Below are 18,867 nucleotides of genomic sequence, written 5' to 3' on the forward strand. Positions count from 1 at the left end.
GCCTTTCTATTTCCACGCGTGCCCACCCCACCCTGCCCATCACAGCCTGCTCTCAGACATTTAGAACCTAGATTAGATCAAACACCTGCTGCTTGGAACCAGTAAGCCCGCTCCCAGTGGAACCCAAGTCCCACAACATCTCACAAGGCAGAACTTGATCCGATGCTCATTCCCTGACCAGCCTCCCTCCTTGGGTCTCCTCTGCCTTTGGCTCCCTCGGTCCAGTCCCAGCTTCATGCTGACCCTGAACCACAGGCAGGATCCTGCCTCAGGGCCGTTATACTCATGGGACCCCCGGCCTCGTTCTCTTTCTTAGACACCACGTGGTTTGCTCCGTGACTTCCTTCAGATCTTTGCTGGAAGGCTCCTTCGTTTTCTGATGATCCTCCTGAAAACAGCATCCCTAGCCTGTCCCCAGCACGCCTCACTCCTACCTACTTTGGTTGAATCCCTGACACTAGCCCTGGCAGTGCCCATGTGCCCCATTCTCTGCTTACTGCCAGACTCCCCCATCCCTCAGTAGAGCAGGAGCCCTCTCTCTCTGTTCTTAGATGCACTCCCCAAGCCTTAAATTTTACCAGGCACATAGGAAGCATGCAACACAATTTCGTTGAATAAATGAGTGAAGACTACTTCTAAACATTCCTCTGCATCTAGGTGATTGTAACGTTTCCTGGGCCTCTGGATTGGAGGACAGCCTCACCCTCCTCACTCTGCATTTAGAACCTCAAATAATGGTCCATTCATTTTATTTTTGTTTTTATGTTTTTGTTTTGTTTTGTTTTTGAGACAGTTTCACTGTTATTACCCAGACTGGAGTGCAATGCCGCGATCTCAGCTCACTGCAACCTCCACTTCCTAGGTTCGAGTGATTCTCCTGCCTCAGCCTCCTGAGTAGCTGGGATTACAAGTGCCCACCACCACACTTGGCTAATTTTTTTTTCTTTTAATTTTAGTAGAGATGGGATTTCTCCATGTTGGTCAGGCTGGTCTCTAACTCCTGACCTCAGGTGATCTACCCGCCTTGGCCTCCCAAAGTGCTAGGATTATAGGTGTGATCCACCGCACTCAGCCTGGTCCATTAATTTTATTCACTTAGGTGTTCAGCTCAGTGCACCTGATATAAAAAAGTGTGTTTGTTTTCAAAACACCAGGGGACTAAAGGGTAAATCCCAGTGAACTTGTGCCACTCTGCTATAACCAGTGAATAGTGTTTGTTCTGCAAGCATAGCACAAACACGCCGGCCAGCCCATATGCCAGCTGCCTCACATCAGGAAGACAAATGTCAGCACACATTACTCACTTCGTAACGTGCAGAGCATGAGGCCCCTGACATAAATGGTGCATCCCCGACTTGTGAGACGTGCGGGCATGTGCTGGAGAGTTTCTGTCTTACCCACCGGCTTCCTCATGTATTTATTCATTCATTGGCTGTCCTGCATGTCCATGTCTGAAGTCGGGGTTTGCCTTCAAAATGAATGAAGGTCTGAACTCCACCTTGTTTTGTCCTTGCTAGTGGGGACTTGCAGGTCACAGGCAGCAGCCACTGTCCCTACAGCACTGCCCAGAAGGCGGTGGGCAAGGACAACTTCACCCTGATCCCCGAGGGTGTCAACGGGATAGAGGAGCGGATGACTGTCGTCTGGGACAAGGCGGTGGTAAGGCCGGATCACTTCACAGGAGCATTCTAGAAACACCCTACCTGGCCTGTGAAAGCCAATGCATGATGCACGCCAGGTTCTTAAAAGTTCCCTTCTGACGTGGAGGTGGAAGCAGATACACTAGGAGGACACAGGAGGGAACGCACAGCTTGTGGGAGAGTAGCTCATGTCCGGGAAAGGCTTCTGCATTCGCAGATGTCACCCTTGTCCTTTATATCTTAAGACTGAAAAATGTTTTGTTCTTTTTCTTTTTCTTTTTTTTTTTTTTGAGACAGAGTCCAGCTCTGTTGCCAGGCTGGAGTGCAATGGTGGAATCTCTGCTCACTGCAGCCTCCACCTCCTGGGTTCAAGCAGTTCTCCTGCCTCAGCCTCCTGAGTAGCTGGGACTACAGGCAACCACCACCACACCCAGCTAATTTTTGTTTTGTATTTTTAGTGGAGATGGGGTTTCACCATGTTGGCCAGGATGGTCTCGATCTCTTGACCTCGTGGTTCGTCCACCTCGGCCCCCCAAAGTGCTGGGATTACAGGTGTGAGCCACCACCCCCGGCCTCGTTTTGTTTCTTATCCAGGTGGTAGTTCATGTGGAGAGGGCGCTGAAACTGTGTGCATGTGCTTGTGTGTTAGGAGTTGGGGTAGTGGGCGGGTAGAGAGAATTCTTGTTGCAGAGGAAGAGCTGGGTCACAGTCTGATCCCTGACCTGAAACCAAAGGTTTTTATCTTCTGTTAAATTTGGACCTGGTGACATGGACCAGATGTCACACTGGCTCTTTTGTCAGCACACCTCTGTGCGGTTAATTAAATGTCCTCTCTGATGAGGCTGGGCCCTTTGGGATTCTTTGACGATGGCAGGTTTTTAGCTGGAAAGGAGAGAATACCGAGCCTTGCAAGGACGCCAGCTGGCAGGCTTCCATTTGTGCCCAGCTGCCCCTCCTCCTGGCCCCATTATGAGATGCTCCTCTCATCAGCGGGTCTTGCCTTTAGGCTACAGGCAAAATGGACGAGAATCAGTTTGTTGCTGTCACCAGCACCAATGCAGCCAAGATCTTTAACCTGTACCCAAGGAAAGGGCGGATTGCCGTGGGCTCAGACGCTGACGTGGTCATCTGGGACCCGGACAAGGTGAAGACTGTAACAGCCAAAAGTCACAAGTCGGTAAGTCCTGGCCTGTTTGTGCTGCTGAGATAAATGATGCTTCATTGTAATCATTTTAGAAGAGTGATTAAAAATGATTTACAAATTTTCCAACAAGGATGTGATCTGATATCTAGCGTGACTCAGTCATTCACGTTTCTCCTCCAGCTGGAGAGATTGGGAGGAGGGATTTGAGCAGGCTCAGCTAAGCTGCTTCTCCCTCTCTTTCTCTCTGTCTCTCTCTGTTTCGTGGCTCTTGCCCATGGATGCATGCCTTCCCACCCATCTGACACTGCTTATAATTCCATGTCGTAAGCCGCAGGGCTCAGAGGGGAAAGTATTAGTCCTAAGGTTATCAATTTAATTGTCAAGCTGGAAAGGATTTGATTTGGTATATCAGAAGCCTCCCACTTGGCTTTGTGGCTGGCTGCTAATAGACAGGAAAGGCTGCTAAAGTGCGCACTTTTTCACATCCCATGCCTGTGGTTAGGGGCCATCTCCGCTTTGTATCATACATGCCTGTGATTTCTCCACTCATGCAGCAACCAGCAAAATGCACGCACAGAAAGGGTGCATGCAGAGATGGCAGAGGACACCTGTGCCTCCCTAAGGCCTTGCTTTAACACCGTCCTGCATGGCCAGCAACGGTCTTGAGTCTGGATTAACAATTACATGCACAAGCCCAAGAGGCCACAGTGGTCCCTGGCTCACTGGAGTTGCCCAAGCACACAGGTCAGAAGTAGCGCACGTGCACACCAGGTTGGAACTACAGTGGGAGTTCTCATAGCCCCTGGGGTCACATACTGGAGAAGGAGACCACGGGTATGGGGACAGGATGCCAAGGACAAGGAAGTCTCATAAGACAGCCATGGGAAACACTTGTAGCAGCTCATGGCCACGGCCCTGGAGTATCTGCTTGGCTCCAAGAGACGTGGCCTGCAGAAGCAGAGGTTTTGGTAGCTGCCCGCTGACCTTGTCCGGCTCACCGGTCCAGGCCATTCCTGCAATACACAATGCTCCCTGTAGCACTGCTGGCTTCCCACAGCCCCCAACTCCAGGAAATGGGGTGCCTGTAGTCGCCTTCCCATGGAGAAAGGTTTATGCCATTCACATGTACAGCCTAGCAGGGCATGCAATTATATTATTTATTATTATGAATTCTTTAATGTGTCCACACACTGCTGTGCACATAGGAGGGGCAGTGGGAGAATATCTGAGGCTCTTGCCAGTGAGAGGGTGTCTTCGTCCATTTGTGCTATTGTAATAGATACCACAGAATGGGTAATTTATAAAGAAAATAAATTTATTTGGCTCACATTTTGGAGGCTGGGAATTTCAATATTAAGGTGCTGGCATCTGGCAAAGGCCTTCTTGCTGAGTTATCGCCTGGTAGAGGGCAGGAGGGCAGAAGAGGACAAGTGGGAAAGAAATATCAAGATCATACTGTATTCACTTTTATAACAAGCCCAGTCTCACAGTAGCTAACTCACTCCTGTGATAATATCATGAACCCATTAATGAGGGCAGAGTCTTCATGACCTAATCAGCTCCTAACGATCTCATGTCTGAATACCATCGCAATGGCAATGAAATGTGCAGTTGAATTTTGAGGGGACACTCCAGCCATAGCAGAGGGTGTGCACGCCCACCACCATGTGGCCGTGGGAGCTGCCCCTTCCTTCACAAGGTGATCCTTGTCTGGAAAGGAACATGGATGTCTGAGTCAGCCAGTCACAGGTCAGCTGACAAGGATGCAGAAGGAGGTAGACTGAGCTGGGATCATCCTATTATTTCAGTGTGGGATCAGGGGCCACGCCAGATTCCATGCTCAAGGGTGGGCACTCTGATTATCATCACAATCCAGCCAAATACTGCTTTATAGTTACTTCATGCTCAGCATTGTCCATGCATCACCTCATGTCATCCTCAGATCAAGTTAGGTATGTCATTATTAATAAATGAGAAAATGGACAGAGAGAGGACATGGGCATGAGTTTCCTCTGGATGCTCTTACAAGATGCCACAGGCTGGGTGGTTTAAACAAAATAAATTTCTTCTCTTAAAGTTCTGGAGGCTAGAAGTTGAAAACCAAGGTGTTGGCCAGACTTCTGGGAGCAGATCCCTTCCAGGCAGTTTTTAGTGTCTGACGTCCCCGGCAGTTGTTGGTTCTGTGGCACGTAAGGCATCCCTTGCATCTTTACTTCTGTCATTGCGTGGCCTTCTCCGCTGTGTCGTCTCCTTTTATGGATGTGAGGCATTGCATTTTGAGACCACCACACCTCAGCGTGACCTCATCTTAACTAATTACACCTGCAAATACCCTATTTCCAAATAAGGTCACATTCTGAGGTCGTGGGGGTTAGACTTCAACATATCTTTTTTGGGAGCACAGTTCAACCCATAGCAATATGTAATATACCCGAGGTTACCTACCTAGGAGGTGATTGTCTTCAGGTTAAGCTTGGGGAAGCCTCCCCCTCTCTGTGTGAGGGGCAAGATTTGAATTCTTGTCATAGCAGCAAGAGGCCAGCGACCAAAGGACTTTGTTTCATTTTCTCTGTCTAAAGCAGTGCGATTCACATAATTGCAATTTTTTCAGAACATGGATTGAGAAATGCTGTTAGAGATTAGTTTTATTTTTGTGTGTTTTAAAAATACATTACTTTTGCCCTGGCATGATGGCTCATGCCTGTTATCCCAGCACTTTGGGAGGCCAAGGCAGGCAGATCCACGAGGTCAGGAGTTCAAGACCAGCCTGACCAACATAGTGAAATCCTGTCTCTATTAAAAAAAAAAAATCAAAAAAATTAGCTGGGCATGGTGGCTCATTCCTATAGTCCCAGCTACTTGGGAGACTGAGGCAGGAGAATTGCTTGAACCCGAGAGGTGGAGGTTGCAGTGAGCTGAGATCGCGCCAGCACTCCAGCTTGGGCAACAGAGTGAGACTTCCTCTCAAAAAAAAAATTACTTTTAACAATGAAAAGAGATCATTTCTTGTATATTGACCAGTGATTAGATTTTAGATCCACTTTTCTATAAAACACAGCTTTCCTATCTTAGTGGAAAACATATTCACATCAAAGTGCTATATCATGGGTATGCGTACATGTTTGTATATCGTAGACTATCTGGATGTTTTAAGCTTTCTTATCGAGATATAACTCACATACCATAAATGTCACCATTTTGAAGTATACAGTTCAGTGGCTTTTTGAGCCTAGCATATTGAGAAGTATATTGAGATATTGAGTATATAGCAGCTCATATATTGAGAAGGTTGTACAATCATCACTAATTCCAGAACTTTTTCATCACCTCCAGAAAAGAAACCCTGTACCTGTGAACAATCAGCCCCCTTCTCCCTCCCCCATTCCCTGGCAACCAGTCAGCCCCTTTCTGTTTCTATGGATTTGCTTATTCTGGACATTTTATATAAATGGAATCATTGAATATATGGCCTTTTACACCTGGCTGCTTCTATTTAGCATCCTGTTTTTGAGGATCATCCATGCTGTATTGTGATTGGTGCCATATTCCTTTGATGGCTGAATAACATTCCCTTGTAGGGATGGACCACGTTTTGCTTATGCACAATCAGCTGACAGGCTGCCTTTTAAAGGGTAGAAAAGAGTCCTCCCTGGAGGGAACCAGGGAACGGGGGCTCATGGATGGGAGAGACAGGAGGCTTTTTCATTGCAGTGTTTTGTGTTGTTTAAATTTTTACATCGTTTGTGTATTACCTTTAAGAAATGAAGGAATGGATGTTTAAAATTCGGTGTTGTTGTGAAATGCAGGGTGTGACGTTTGTGATATGACCCGGGCCTCCTCACAGCTCCCCAGCTTGAGATTCTCACTGCAGCACAGCATGTTCCTCACACAACAGTAGGGACAGCAGCCCAGGTCCCCGAGGGCTGGCCAGTTTCAGCTGGGAGATGGGCGACCTGTTCCTTGCACCGCCCCTCAGCATTTATAGTCTACGTGACCCTCACACAGTTATGAATCGCTCCATAGTAGGGTCGCCCAGGGAGAATTAGGTTAGCAAATGCTAACACTGGAAGTGCGCCGTCTGCCCGGGTCCTGTGAGGCTGACACAGTGACAACAGCTGTGTGTAGGAGACGTGATTGCCTGGAATCCCCAAGAAGGCACCTAAAAATCGTCAAACACCATCAGATTATCAACCAATATAAAGAATTGATCGTTTTTCTATGGAAGAATCAAAAAACACTTTGGAAAATAGAATGGAAATAAAAAACCTGTAATAGCAATAAAAACTGAAGACTTGGGCTGGTGTGGTGGTTCACGCCTATAAACTCAGCACTTTGGGAGGCTCAGGTGGGCGGACTTGAGGCTTGGCGTCTGAAACCAAGCTGAGTGACGTAGTGAGACCCTGCCTCTACAAAAATAAAAAAATTAACCAGGCATGGTGGTACGTGCCTGTAGTCCTAACTACTTGGGAGGCTGAGGCAGGAGGTTCGCTTGAGCCCAGGAGTTGGAGGCTAGAGTGAGCCGTGATTGTCCCACTGCACTGCAGCCTGTGTGACAGAGTGAGACCCTGTCTCAGAACAAACAAATCAAAAATAAATAAATAAAATAAAGACTTACATAAATTCAAGAACGCTTACGCTTAGAAGATTAGATGGAGTGAACGTATAAATTCTTTCTAATCTTATCTATAAATTTGATGTGATTCCATCAGAAAATTCAATTATTTCACTAAGAAAGCAGAGTTCACAGATGGGAAATGTGAGAGCAGCTGAAATAGTTCTGAACAAAGGGAAATCTGGGGTGGAGGTGTCAGTCATCCCAGTTATGAAAACATGTTATAAAGCTTCAATAAATCAAACTGTTTGGTATGGGTACAAGAAAAGAGAGCCAAGGAATAGACTGACTGCATATGAGAATTTGGTTTGCAATATTAGGAGACATTTAGAATTAGGAAACAATAGTTAGTCATCCAATTGTGTTAGAACACCTGGCTAATCAGGCTTAACCTCTGCCTTGCTATTTACTAGCAAATAAATCAAATCATGGATCAAAGATTAAGGTAAAATAAAACCATAAAAGGACTAGAATAAAACACACATTTTAAAAAATGGCAATTTTGGAGGGGAAAAGAACTTGCTAAGCAAAACACAAAACTTAGAAATGGTAAAGGAAAAGATTGGTGTGTTTGAACATCAACTACACAAAAACTATGCAGAATAATCCGTGCGGCAAAAACAGTTACTTCACGTGAGTTCCAGCGACAGAGGACCAGGGAGGGAAGAAGTATTTGCAACACACATAACAAAGGATAAATTCTTTAACAGTGAGTGTGTACTTTTAGAAATCAGTAAGAAGAATGCCAAGACCCTGAGAAATAGAACAATGTGCAAAAACACAGTGACACGGTAAGAAATATAGAAATGGCATGTGTTGATTTAAAGAGACCCAGTCTCAGTCACAAATGCAAATAGCAACGTAGAGATGCTGTTTTTCACCTGTGCCAGCAACTGAGATCAGCAGTGTAATATACATAGATACTGTTTACCAAAGGCTGTCAGGTAAGCTCACAGTTTTGTTGGGAATGGGAACCAGCATTGCCTTTTTGGGAGGGCAGATCTATCAAAGGTGAAAATCCATTTACTCTTTGGCCCCAAAGTCCACATCTAGAAACATGTTCACGTGTGCAGATTGTTGGTGCAGAGTCTGTTTCAGCATTGTTTTTAGCAAAGGCATGGCAATGACCCAAATGTTTATCCTTGGGAACTGGGCTTGTAAATGGTAGTACATCCTCCTGATGAAATACGGTATAGCATAAAACTATTTTGTATGTGTGCTGATACAGAACAATTGCTGAGGTAAAGCAAAATCAAGGTGAGGCATGTCTGTGCAGTGATGTGTATACGTGAGACAGTTATTCATGCCTTGGACATACATAGAGATATAGAAGAAACTCTTCAAGACATATATCTCAGACTCAAGTAGAAGACAGACTTCCTTTCTGTCAAATATGTTTGTTACCATTTGATTTTTTTTAACCGTCTATATGACCTACTTTTAAAATAATAAATAAAAAGCAGTTGACACACGAGGTCAAGCATTCACTTTAAGAGTAATGGAAGAAATGTGTTTTTGTTTTTGTTTTGTTTTGTGTTTTGAGACAGAGTCTCGCTCTGTCCCCCAGGCTGGAGTGCAGTGGTGCAATCTTGGCTCACTGCAACCTCCGCCTCCCAGGTTCAAGCAATTCTCATGCCTCAGCCTCCTGAGTAGCTGGGATTACAGGCATGAGCCACCGTACCCGGCCAAATGTGTGCTTTAAAGGAAATGTTATTTTGTCTTTCAAATTAGCGGAGAAAGAAAAAATGGCATTCCCCAGAGCTGGAGGGGTGAACCTGAAATGTGTCTCTCCCTCGTTGCTGATACAGTGTCAATTGGTCTGATCCCTTGGGAAAACAACTTGGCCATGTGCAACACATGCTTTAAAACAGTGCATATTCTTTCACCCAGTAATTTGATTTTAGAAACCTATCCTAGAGAAAAACTATTTAAAGAGGTGTTTTAAATAAAATAAAGAACATTTTATTTATCTTTATGTCCAGCATAGTCAAAGCAGCCACATTGCCTAACCCCAGGGGGACCCCCTTCCTGTTGGTGATGCCCCAGGACCATATTGATTTGATTATAGAAAGCCACCAGCAGCCTACCTGCCCAGCGGTGAGTTGTTGGTTATAGACACTCTGGATCATACAGTGGAATATTACACAGTTGATAAAAGGTGTTTTGAGAGAGAGAGAGAAAAGCATTGGAACATGCTTGTGATAGAACATTAGGCAAAATCGCTGTGGCGAACAGCGGGGTTTGGGCACAGCAAGCCTGGGAAGTAACGCTGAGGCTGTTGGTGCAGGCGGTCGAATACAACATCTTCGAGGGCATGGAGTGCCACGGCTCCCCACTAGTGGTCATCAGCCAGGGCAAGATTGTCTTTGAAGACGGAAACATCAACGTCAACAAGGGCATGGGCCGCTTCATCCCACGGAAGCCGTTCCCGGAGCACCTCTACCAGCGCGTCAAAATCAGGAATAAGGTGAGTGCATTTGCAGGGGACGGGCCCACCGTGGGACCAGAGCCGACTGCTTCTCTTGGGGAATTGAGGTCTGACGTGTGCAGAGTTAATAACACCAGAGCCCTGGGAACCTCCCTTTCCTTCTCTGTTAAATGGGTTGAGACGCTGCCCTGGGCTCCTGTCTGAGGACAGGAGTGAGCATCGAATGAGGACATGCAAGGTCCAGGGCTTTGCAACTGTAGAGGGACATGCACCCGTGAAGGTGGGTGGGTCACAGGAGGGACGCTCACCGAGCGCCCTGGGCACTGTCCTGCGTCATCATAAGGAATCCTGCACACTCACTGGAGCTGCTGTGATCCTGCTTTTGCAGCCCAGAGCCATGAAGGGCTTAGCCAGAGTCAAGGCCTGGAAACCCTCAGGCCTGGCCCTTTAGAGAGAGGCATTACCCCAGCGTCCTGCAGGCCAGGTTCCTTTCAGATCCAGCCTTTCTTCCCCTCCCTCCTCCCTTGGTGGTTCTGCCCTGTTGTTCCATATTTTCCTTGAATCACCTTAAGCACTGACCTCAGGACATCTGTCAAAAGCAAGGAGCGGGCTCTATTCCTAACTTCAGAGCAACTGGAGGAGAGAACTTTCTCAGCTGAGATAGACTGCCACGCGTGGCCAGCACCTTCCCTAGCCAGGCCCTCCCATCCGCATGGCAGCTTCTTTCCCCATGAGGCAGCTGATGTTTGCCAGAAAAGCCAGCTTCATGGGTGTGTGTGTGTGTGTGTGTGTGTGCGTGCGTGCGTGTGTGCATGTGTGTCTGTGTATGTTATGTGTGCATGCATGCACGTGGGGATGTGTGCATGTGTACATGCATGCACATGTGTATGCATGCATATGGGGATGTGTGCGTATGTGTATGTGAGCATGTGTTGAGCTGTGTGTGTGTGTGTGTGCAGTATGTTAGCATGTGTGTACATGTGTGGTCCTGCTCTTTGTGTGCTTAGTAAGTGGCACCAATTGAGATGGAAAAGTCCAGAGGGCTTCCTGCCTTCCCGCCTTCCCAGGCTCCAGCCCCAACCAGGAGGCTCTGCCGGCTCCCATAAGGTGTAGCATGCAGGTCAAAGACACCAAATCGCACAAGATGGGGAAACAAGCGTTGGGGCAGAAACAAGTCAGATCTGAGACGTGGCCAGGCATAGGCAGCAGGCCACGTGAGGACAGGAGACTCATGGAAATCCCTGGCTGGGACACCCACTGAAGAGGCAGAAACACCCCTTGGCTGGTTTCATTTCCTTCTTGGTCTGAACCCAAGGCCTGTGGTTAACAGTCAGCTTCCGAGAGAGCAGATATCTGACCCCAAATGCCAAGACAGCAGTTTGCTGGAGCACTAGGACCGGGGGTCCCATTGCACAGGGATTCCTTCCTCAGCCTGCAGGAGCTAGGCCAGGTGAGGGAAGAGACCTGCACGGGGGCCTGCTTCTGGCCACCTGAGTTTCAGGGAGCGATGAAGGGCCTTACCCAGGAGGCAATGCAGCAGCCACAGAGGACAGTGGACAGGATAGAGTGAGGCCCAGGGAGTTGAGGAGCAGGGCTCCAGGGACAGGGGAGGGCCACCGACGTGATGTGCAGGTGCTGGGTCTTTCAGCTTGGTGCTAAACTTGAGGCTTTCCCCTATGGAGAGGCAGAACTGGGGGTCAGGGTGCTGTCAGCTGCTGCAGAGAAGAAGGGAGCCGGGGCTGGGGTCAGGGCACTGTCATCTGCTGTAGAGGACAATGCCTTGTGTTGGGGTAGGGCGCTGCCACTGACCCATGCTGGGACCCTATGCAAGTCCCCAGACACGTGCTGTCCTCTATTGCCTGGAGCAGGTGCCCTCCCACCGTTGGCCACCCCTAGGGCACCAGGGCTGCTGTCGCCAGTTCCCAGCAGGCTGACAGCCTCCCGCCTGGAAGGAGGACCCTGCTGCTTTCAGGGTCTCCGCCCCCACCACCCTTCCCAGTGGGGCTGGGGCAGTGGCTCTGTTGCCTTCTTTCCCCATCCTTCTGCAGGCCAGTGCGGAGGCGTGCTCTCCACCCAGCGTCCCCAGCCCTGTGGCCCACACACCTGGCCCACTCCTGGTGCCCGTCTATTCTGTTTTCTCCCTCCCTGTCTCACCTCCCCACTGCTGCCCCCTTTCTGGAACCATCTCCCAACAAACTACCTGCCTCCAGAATCTTTGCCTCACCGTTGACTTCTGCAAGAACGTACATGAAGATGGGCCCTTCGCTGCTGCCTGTCTGGGATCCAGGGGTCCTTCCCGGGGGTGGGGGAAGGTGGCAGTGTCTGGGAAAGTGATTTCTTCTTGGAAGGGATCTGGGGTCCTTCCGCATGATGCTTTGTGTGTATGTGTACGAGTGTGCATGTGTGTAAGTATATATAGGGGTGTGTATATCTGAGTGTGTATGTGTATGGGCATGTATGCTTGTGTATACATATGTGAGTGTATGCCTTTGAGTGTGAATATCTATGAATGTGTTTAAGTGTGTGTATGCATGTTCACACGTGTATGCTACTGTATAGGCATGTTTTGTTACTGCACATGCATGCACACATGTGTGCATGTATGTGGGTGCATGTATGTGATGTGTGCGTCTATGTATGTCTATGCATGCTTGTGTGTATGAATGCCTGTGTGAGTGTGGGTGCATGTGTGTGATGTGCACATATCATATGTGTGCATGTGTGTGTGTTATGTGTTTGTGTGCATGCACATTCGAAGTGACCTCAGGTTCCTCTCTTGCCCGCAGGGCTCTGCTTTGTCTGCCCAGAAAGGCACACGCACACAGTGTCGATCAATCACGCTCAATCATTCTCTCCCTTCCTCTGTCAGGTTTTTGGATTGCAAGGGGTTTCCAGGGGCATGTATGATGGTCCTGTGTACGAGGTGCCAGCTACACCCAAATATGCAACTCCCGCTCCTTCAGCCAAATCTTCGCCTTCCAAACACCAGCCCCCGCCCATCAGAAACCTCCACCAGTCCAACTTCAGCTTATCAGGTAGGAAGCAGTGGCGGCCTGGGCTTCCCACCCCTGCAGCAGTTCAGCCCGAGCCCTTCCTGCTGCTTCTGAGGAAATGGACATGTGGCCTTGGACACTTGATGAAGAAGCAGGGAAGGGAGTGTATCACGTCCCACTGCCACCCACAGCCTGTTCTCACTGGTGGGACAGAGTGGGCTGGCATGGTTGCCAAGCAGAGCAGGGTCCACGTTAGAGGGGCACCATGGTGGTATCTGACCTGGGTTTACAAAGAGTGGCACCAGAATTGGTGCAGGGCTCATCCTTACACACACTTGGGGACACTTTCCCACGCTTCCTCGTGAAGGTAGACATGGCGTGATGGGATGAACAGGAGATGAGAGCAGCTGCCATTGGCAGGGCATGTAACTGTGCATGTCTTCAGTCTGTGTGTCCACTGCAGTGTACCAAGCACTTTCATAGCCCGTGATTTTATTTTATCCTCACTATTCCATAGAGTGGTGTTATACCTATTTATTTAAAGAGGAAACTGAAGCTCCAAGAGATCCAGTGTCAAAATACCAGGACTTGGCGCTCAGCAAATGTGTGGGAAAAAATTAGATATTGACTTGATCGCTCCTTTCTTAAGGCCCCAGGACGGTGTGTCTGCGATTTCGTCAGATGGCCACGTGAGGGCAGGCACGCACACGTTGAGAAAGTTGAATTGGAATTTTGTCCTGCAAACTCTTAAGAGGCATCGCACGGGTTCCACACTGCACTAGGCACTATGAATATGGTGATTTTTTTCTTTCTTAAAGGGCCAGATAGTAAATACTTTAGACTTTTTGAGCCAAAAGGCAACACCTAGGATGTTATATTCAATGGCGATTTGAAAATGTACAAACTGTTCACAGGTCACAGACTACAAAAACAGGTGGTGGGCTGGATTTGGTCAATGGAGCAGTTGGCTAACTCCTGGTCAGGAAAGGTGATAGGCTTAGCAAAAGAGAGAGTGGAAGGGACCAAGTGAGAGAGAGAGAGGGTGAAGCGTCGATTTAGATTGTGTGGTGGGAGAACCTCGTATCCATTCAGGAAGTGTCTGACTCAGTGGTTATGCGGAGAGGCATGAATCAGGGAGGCCTCCCCGTCTGTCTCACTCTCAGTAAGACTTTCATGGAAGAGCTTCCAGTGTTTAATATTTTTGCACAAAAGAGACCCTAAATAGAACTCTAATATTCATGTGATGCTCAATCAGCAAAACAGGGATTGGCTTCAATATTGGGAAGAGCTGTCTGGGTATTGATAAGATGCAAGGTTTCAAGGAGTTTGCAGACTGGACCTCTGTTCTGGAGTTAGACAATTAAACATTGCGCAATTGCAATTAAACATGGACAGAAAATCCTCCTCCCCATTATTCTTAGAACAAGAATAACAATGCAGTTCAAAGCCTCCTGCAAGGGCCCCTCCCCACCCTTGTTCTCCCAGGTTCACCCTGAGTCCTCCTCAAGCCCACAGCACCACTGCTGTCTGCCAGCCTCATGGCAGGTTGATAGGCGGCTTCATTTGCTACCAACAGCATAGATGCTTTCCAGCATCAGTAACAACCTCACAGATGCCCTTTTTAATATCTGCATATGTTACATTATAGAGCTGTAGCCTGCGTTCGTAGTCTGTTTTCGTCCATTTGCATTGCTATAAAGGAGTACCTGAAGCTGGGTAACTAAAGGAAAGAGGTTTGCTTGGCTCACGGCTCTGCAGGCTGTACGAGAAGCATGGTGCCGCATCTGCTTCTGGTGAGGGCCTCAGGCTATCCAGCCTGGCAGGAGGTGAAGGAGAGCTAGCGTGTACGGAGGTCACATGGCAAGAGAGGAAGCCAGAGGAAGAAGGCAGAGCTGCCAGGTTCCTTAACAACCAGCTCTTCTGAGAACTAACAGAACAAGAATTTACTCATTACTGGAGGCTGACATCAAGCCATTCATGAGTGATCCAAACACTTCATGACCCAACGCCTCCCGTTAGGTCTCACCTCCAACTTTGGAATCGGATTTCAACATGAGGTTTTCGGGGACAAAAGTCCAAACTATAGCTAGTGTCCTTTTGTCCAGCAGGTATTTTCAAAGTACAGACATGTAACCAGCAAGGCACAGATGTTTATAAGGAAAAAGGTACTAAGTACTAGGCCTGATTCTAAGCCTTTAGGGGATTCTTGTATTACACGAAGACAAATTGTTTACCACTGAAACAATGGGAGAAGAGAAAAGTCAGTACTTTGAACTGAATTCTTAGTGGCCTACATAGACAAATAAATAATGTCAGAGTTGGAAGGGGCTCATCTAGTCTGCTATTCTTATTTTGCAGAAAAGGAAATGAGGCCAAGGAACTGGGGTGTTGTCTTACTCCAAATTGCCCAAATTCAAGGCATGATTAGCACTAAAACTTTCTGGGGCCAGTGTTCTGCAGGCAGTAAAAAGAATTCACCAAGACAGTTGTAAGTAAAGAAAGTCAGATTTATTAGAAAAAGTATGAAAGGGTGCAGTGGGGTAGGTCAGCAAGGAAGGAGCTGACTGCAAGGAGACTGAGGCTTGCTGGAGATTTTATAGGATGGTGCTCGTGCTGTGTGCTGAAGAGCGCTTTGTGCCGTACTGATAATGCTGTGGTTGCAGTGAGCTAACTTGCATTTTTCTATGAGCTGAGGGTCTGAGTTGAGCGCAGGAAGACTGTGAGTTATTTGCGCAGGAAGGCTGTGTGCTAGACCGTGAAGAAAGGCAGACCTACAGCCCATTTGCTTTCTCTTTTTGCGTTTCCCCGATTCCACCAGATCGACTTCCCTTCCCCGATGAGGACTACATTTCCCACCCTTCAGCATTATCCATCCTTCATGATTTACTCGTTTAATAAATATATTTTTTTTAAATACTAAATATTTTATTACAACACACAAGCCAAGTCACAAAGCAGGTGCCACGGCTGAGAGACAACAGGGAAGCTCTCAGAAACTGAGGGCCAAACACTCTCATCTATTAGGCAATGCAAAGATTTTCATGTTACTGCAATTCATAGACATCATGTGCACCATTGTAAGAGTGAATCACTAAGTTGGAAGCTTCCTGGAGGAAAAACACTGCCTCATTAAACATATGCAACAATGATAAGAGCCATCCTGATTTCAGAAATGTGCATTGTAAGGCAGAAAAATATATCCCCATGCTCCAAGGTCACTAGGACAATGGATGCAGCAGAAAGCCAGTCCCCTCAAATCTACCCTTGTGATTCATTCATTCATTCATTCAAGAAATATTTTTGAGAGCCTGGTGATGGGGACATGGCAGACAACAGTAAATGGAAGACTGGCTCCGCTCTCCCCCAGAGCTCCCAGCTGACTGGAGGAGACAGCCATTATGTTAGCCATTATCATTTAATAAATATTTGTTGAGCTCCAGGCACTGGGTTTGCTGCTAGAATTTCACATCTTTATGCAAGGGAACACATAAAATTAGAATGCATGGTTGGTTTTGAAGGTTTAAAATTAAGAACCTCTGCACACCACGCCCCCTCCAGATCCACCCATTGCCAATGAGGGAAGTAAACCCAGCTTGAGTCATTCACATGGACGTGTACACACGTATGCACATGCATATACAAATGTGTACACACACAATATGCAAAATACCTTTGGAGTCCGGGACCCTGCCTAAGAGCACGGGCTTTGAAAACCAACCAGTTTGGGCCTGAATCCTGGCTTCCCCACCCAACACCTGCGTCCCCGGAGACACGTTGCCTGAGCCTCAGATTGCTCGTTCATAAGTTGGGAGTACAAACACCCACTTCGTAAATGCAGTAACAAGTTATAGCACCAAGCATGTGCAGGCACACAGTAGGCACTTAGTAAGGGTTTGATCACCTGTCTCAGACGTGTCAGATTTTACTGGGGAATTTGACAAGAACAACCCAAGGTGGTCAGGGCTCAAGGAGGGAGAGCCCAGGGGCTGCGGGGCACAGAAGAGAGAGCAGTGGCCTCTGCGGAGGCCAGGGAGGCTTCCCAGAGCGGTCCTGGACTGAGCCCAATGAAGGTTGGGTCCAGTGGAGAACATCTGAAGACCGGGAGGGTGGGGGCATGGCTTCTGCTAAGGCAGGGGAGGGAGGTGGGCATGGCAAAGTACACGGCCTCCAGGAGGAGCGGGAAGCTGATGTCGATCCAGTTCCATCCAACAGCGACTGGCACTCTCTTTCAGGTGCCCAGACAGATGACAACAATCCCAGGCGCACCGGCCACCGCATCGTGGCGCCTCCTGGTGGCCGCTCCAACATCACCAGCCTCGGTTGAACGCGGATGCGCGGAGGAGCTAGCTGAAGGATTCTGGGAATCATGTCCATCCCTTTTCCTGTCAGTGTTTTTGAAACCCACAGTTTTAGTCGGTGCTGATGGAGGGAGGGGGAAGTCGAAGGATGCTCTTTCCCTTTTTTGTTTAGGAAGAAGTGGTACTCATGTGGTGTGTTTGCTTGGAAATTCCTTGCCCACAGTTGTGTTCATGCTGAATCCACCTCGGAGCATGGTGTTTTCATTTCCCCTTCCTAGTGAACCACGGGTTTTAGCATTGTCTTGTTCTGTCCCTTCCACTTCTAACTCCACTGGCTCCATGATTCTCTGAGTGGTGGTTCCTTTGCACCCTGTAGATGTTCTAGGATAGTTGATGCATGTTACTAAATTACGTATGCAAGTCTGTGAGTGCGTCTGAGGGGACATCGCCAAGGACTGACTGAGACACGATGCCGAGACCTCAAGCCCTCAGGGGCAACCCCGAAACTCTTACAGTGAAGATGTTTACTCATCGCCCCCTCCCCTGGTCCACACTAGAAGGAAGCTCGGCCCACCTCCACCGTGAGATCTGTGAATTCTCGGAATGGCAGGGGAAGCCTTGCACTGGGTTGCAGAGAAGCATCCTCCACACCCTGTGTCAGAAACCCTGGTCTCCATGGCACTTGTAACTCACCGTGCTGTCTTCTGGTCTGTGTGTGTTCTTCAAGCCAGCTCTAGGCTTCAGGCCGAGCCAGGTTCACATTCAGAAAGAGGTCTCCCCATCCCCATTCGGGGCTGACGATGGGGGAGTGATGGCTGCCCCTGGGTGGCCTGAGTCCTGGTCCCTCCGAGGCAGTTGACGGGGCAGTCAGATTTTTAAAGTTTTGTACAAAGTTTTCCTTTGTAATCACTCCCATTTTTACTTAACAACCAACTTGTTGTGGGTCTTATTTCTGAATTCAAAGCTTGTGAAAAAATAAAGAAAATGAACTGCCTGCTGTCCTGACTGGGCATTTTCATTTCAGTGGTGGTGTCGGGGTTGGGTACAAGTGCCTGGCAGTCCCCCCACGTGATAACGAATGGTGGTGGCTGCTTCCTGAGGATGCACTCTTGGTAGAGACTGGTGGATGTGGGGGTGGGCGGAGACATTCAGTTCATGACTTCTGAAGGCTGAGTTCCTGAGACCCAAGGAGGAGAAAAGAGGGAAGACAGCTGATGGGCAGGCTTCCACAAAATTGGCACACATCCTGCATCTATTCCCTCCTGCTTGGCCTTTCTTGGCTCTCCTTCTTCTCTATCTGTATTGTGTGGATCAGCCTCAGAGCAGAAGCTCAATCTCCTAAACTTCACATTTCTTCCCTCCATTTCCATGAGCTAGAGAGACACTAAAGGAGGAATAAAAACAGCAGGCAAAGTTGCTTGCTTCCATTAGCTGTTAGTAGTAGTAGGTGACAATGATGATGATGATGACAGTAATGATGGTGGTGGTGATGGTGGTGATGGTGGTGGTGGTGGTGGTGGTGATGGTGATGACAGTAATGATGGTGGTGATGGTAATGATGGTGGTGGTGATGATGGTGGTGGTGGTGGTGATGGTGATGACAGTAATGATGGTGGTGATGGTGATGGTGGTGATGGTGATGGTGGTGATGGTGATGGTGGTGATGGTGATGGTGGTGATGATGGTGGTGATGGTGGTGGTGATGGTGGTGGTGGTGGTGGTGATGGTGGTGGTGGTGGTGATGGTGATGAC

At 48.2% G+C, this 18,867-nt stretch overlaps 1 protein-coding gene across 3 annotated transcripts in view; it reads left to right on the plus strand.

Annotated features, from left to right (window-relative positions):
• The window catches only part of CRMP1 (collapsin response mediator protein 1), an 80,864-nt gene extending 62,750 nt beyond the window's left edge, over positions 1 to 18,114 (plus strand). For all 3 annotated transcript variants that reach the window (XM_032254159.1, XM_032254160.1, XM_032254161.1), the window contains exons 10-14: positions 1,518 to 1,659; positions 2,647 to 2,817; positions 9,684 to 9,863; positions 12,694 to 12,859; positions 17,050 to 18,114. In XM_032254159.1, the coding sequence (XP_032110050.1) occupies positions 1,518 to 1,659; positions 2,647 to 2,817; positions 9,684 to 9,863; positions 12,694 to 12,859; positions 17,050 to 17,141 (751 nt within the window). In that variant the 3' untranslated portion in view covers positions 17,142 to 18,114. The remainder of the gene's footprint in view (positions 1 to 1,517; positions 1,660 to 2,646; positions 2,818 to 9,683; positions 9,864 to 12,693; positions 12,860 to 17,049) is intronic.
• Positions 18,115 to 18,867: the final 753 nt, after the last annotated feature.

This window comes from Sapajus apella, unplaced genomic scaffold (assembly GCF_009761245.1).
Source record: "Sapajus apella isolate SASKATOON/1434 unplaced genomic scaffold, GSC_monkey_1.0 scaffold85, whole genome shotgun sequence".
In the NCBI taxonomy this organism is placed as follows: Eukaryota; Metazoa; Chordata; class Mammalia; order Primates; family Cebidae; genus Sapajus; species Sapajus apella.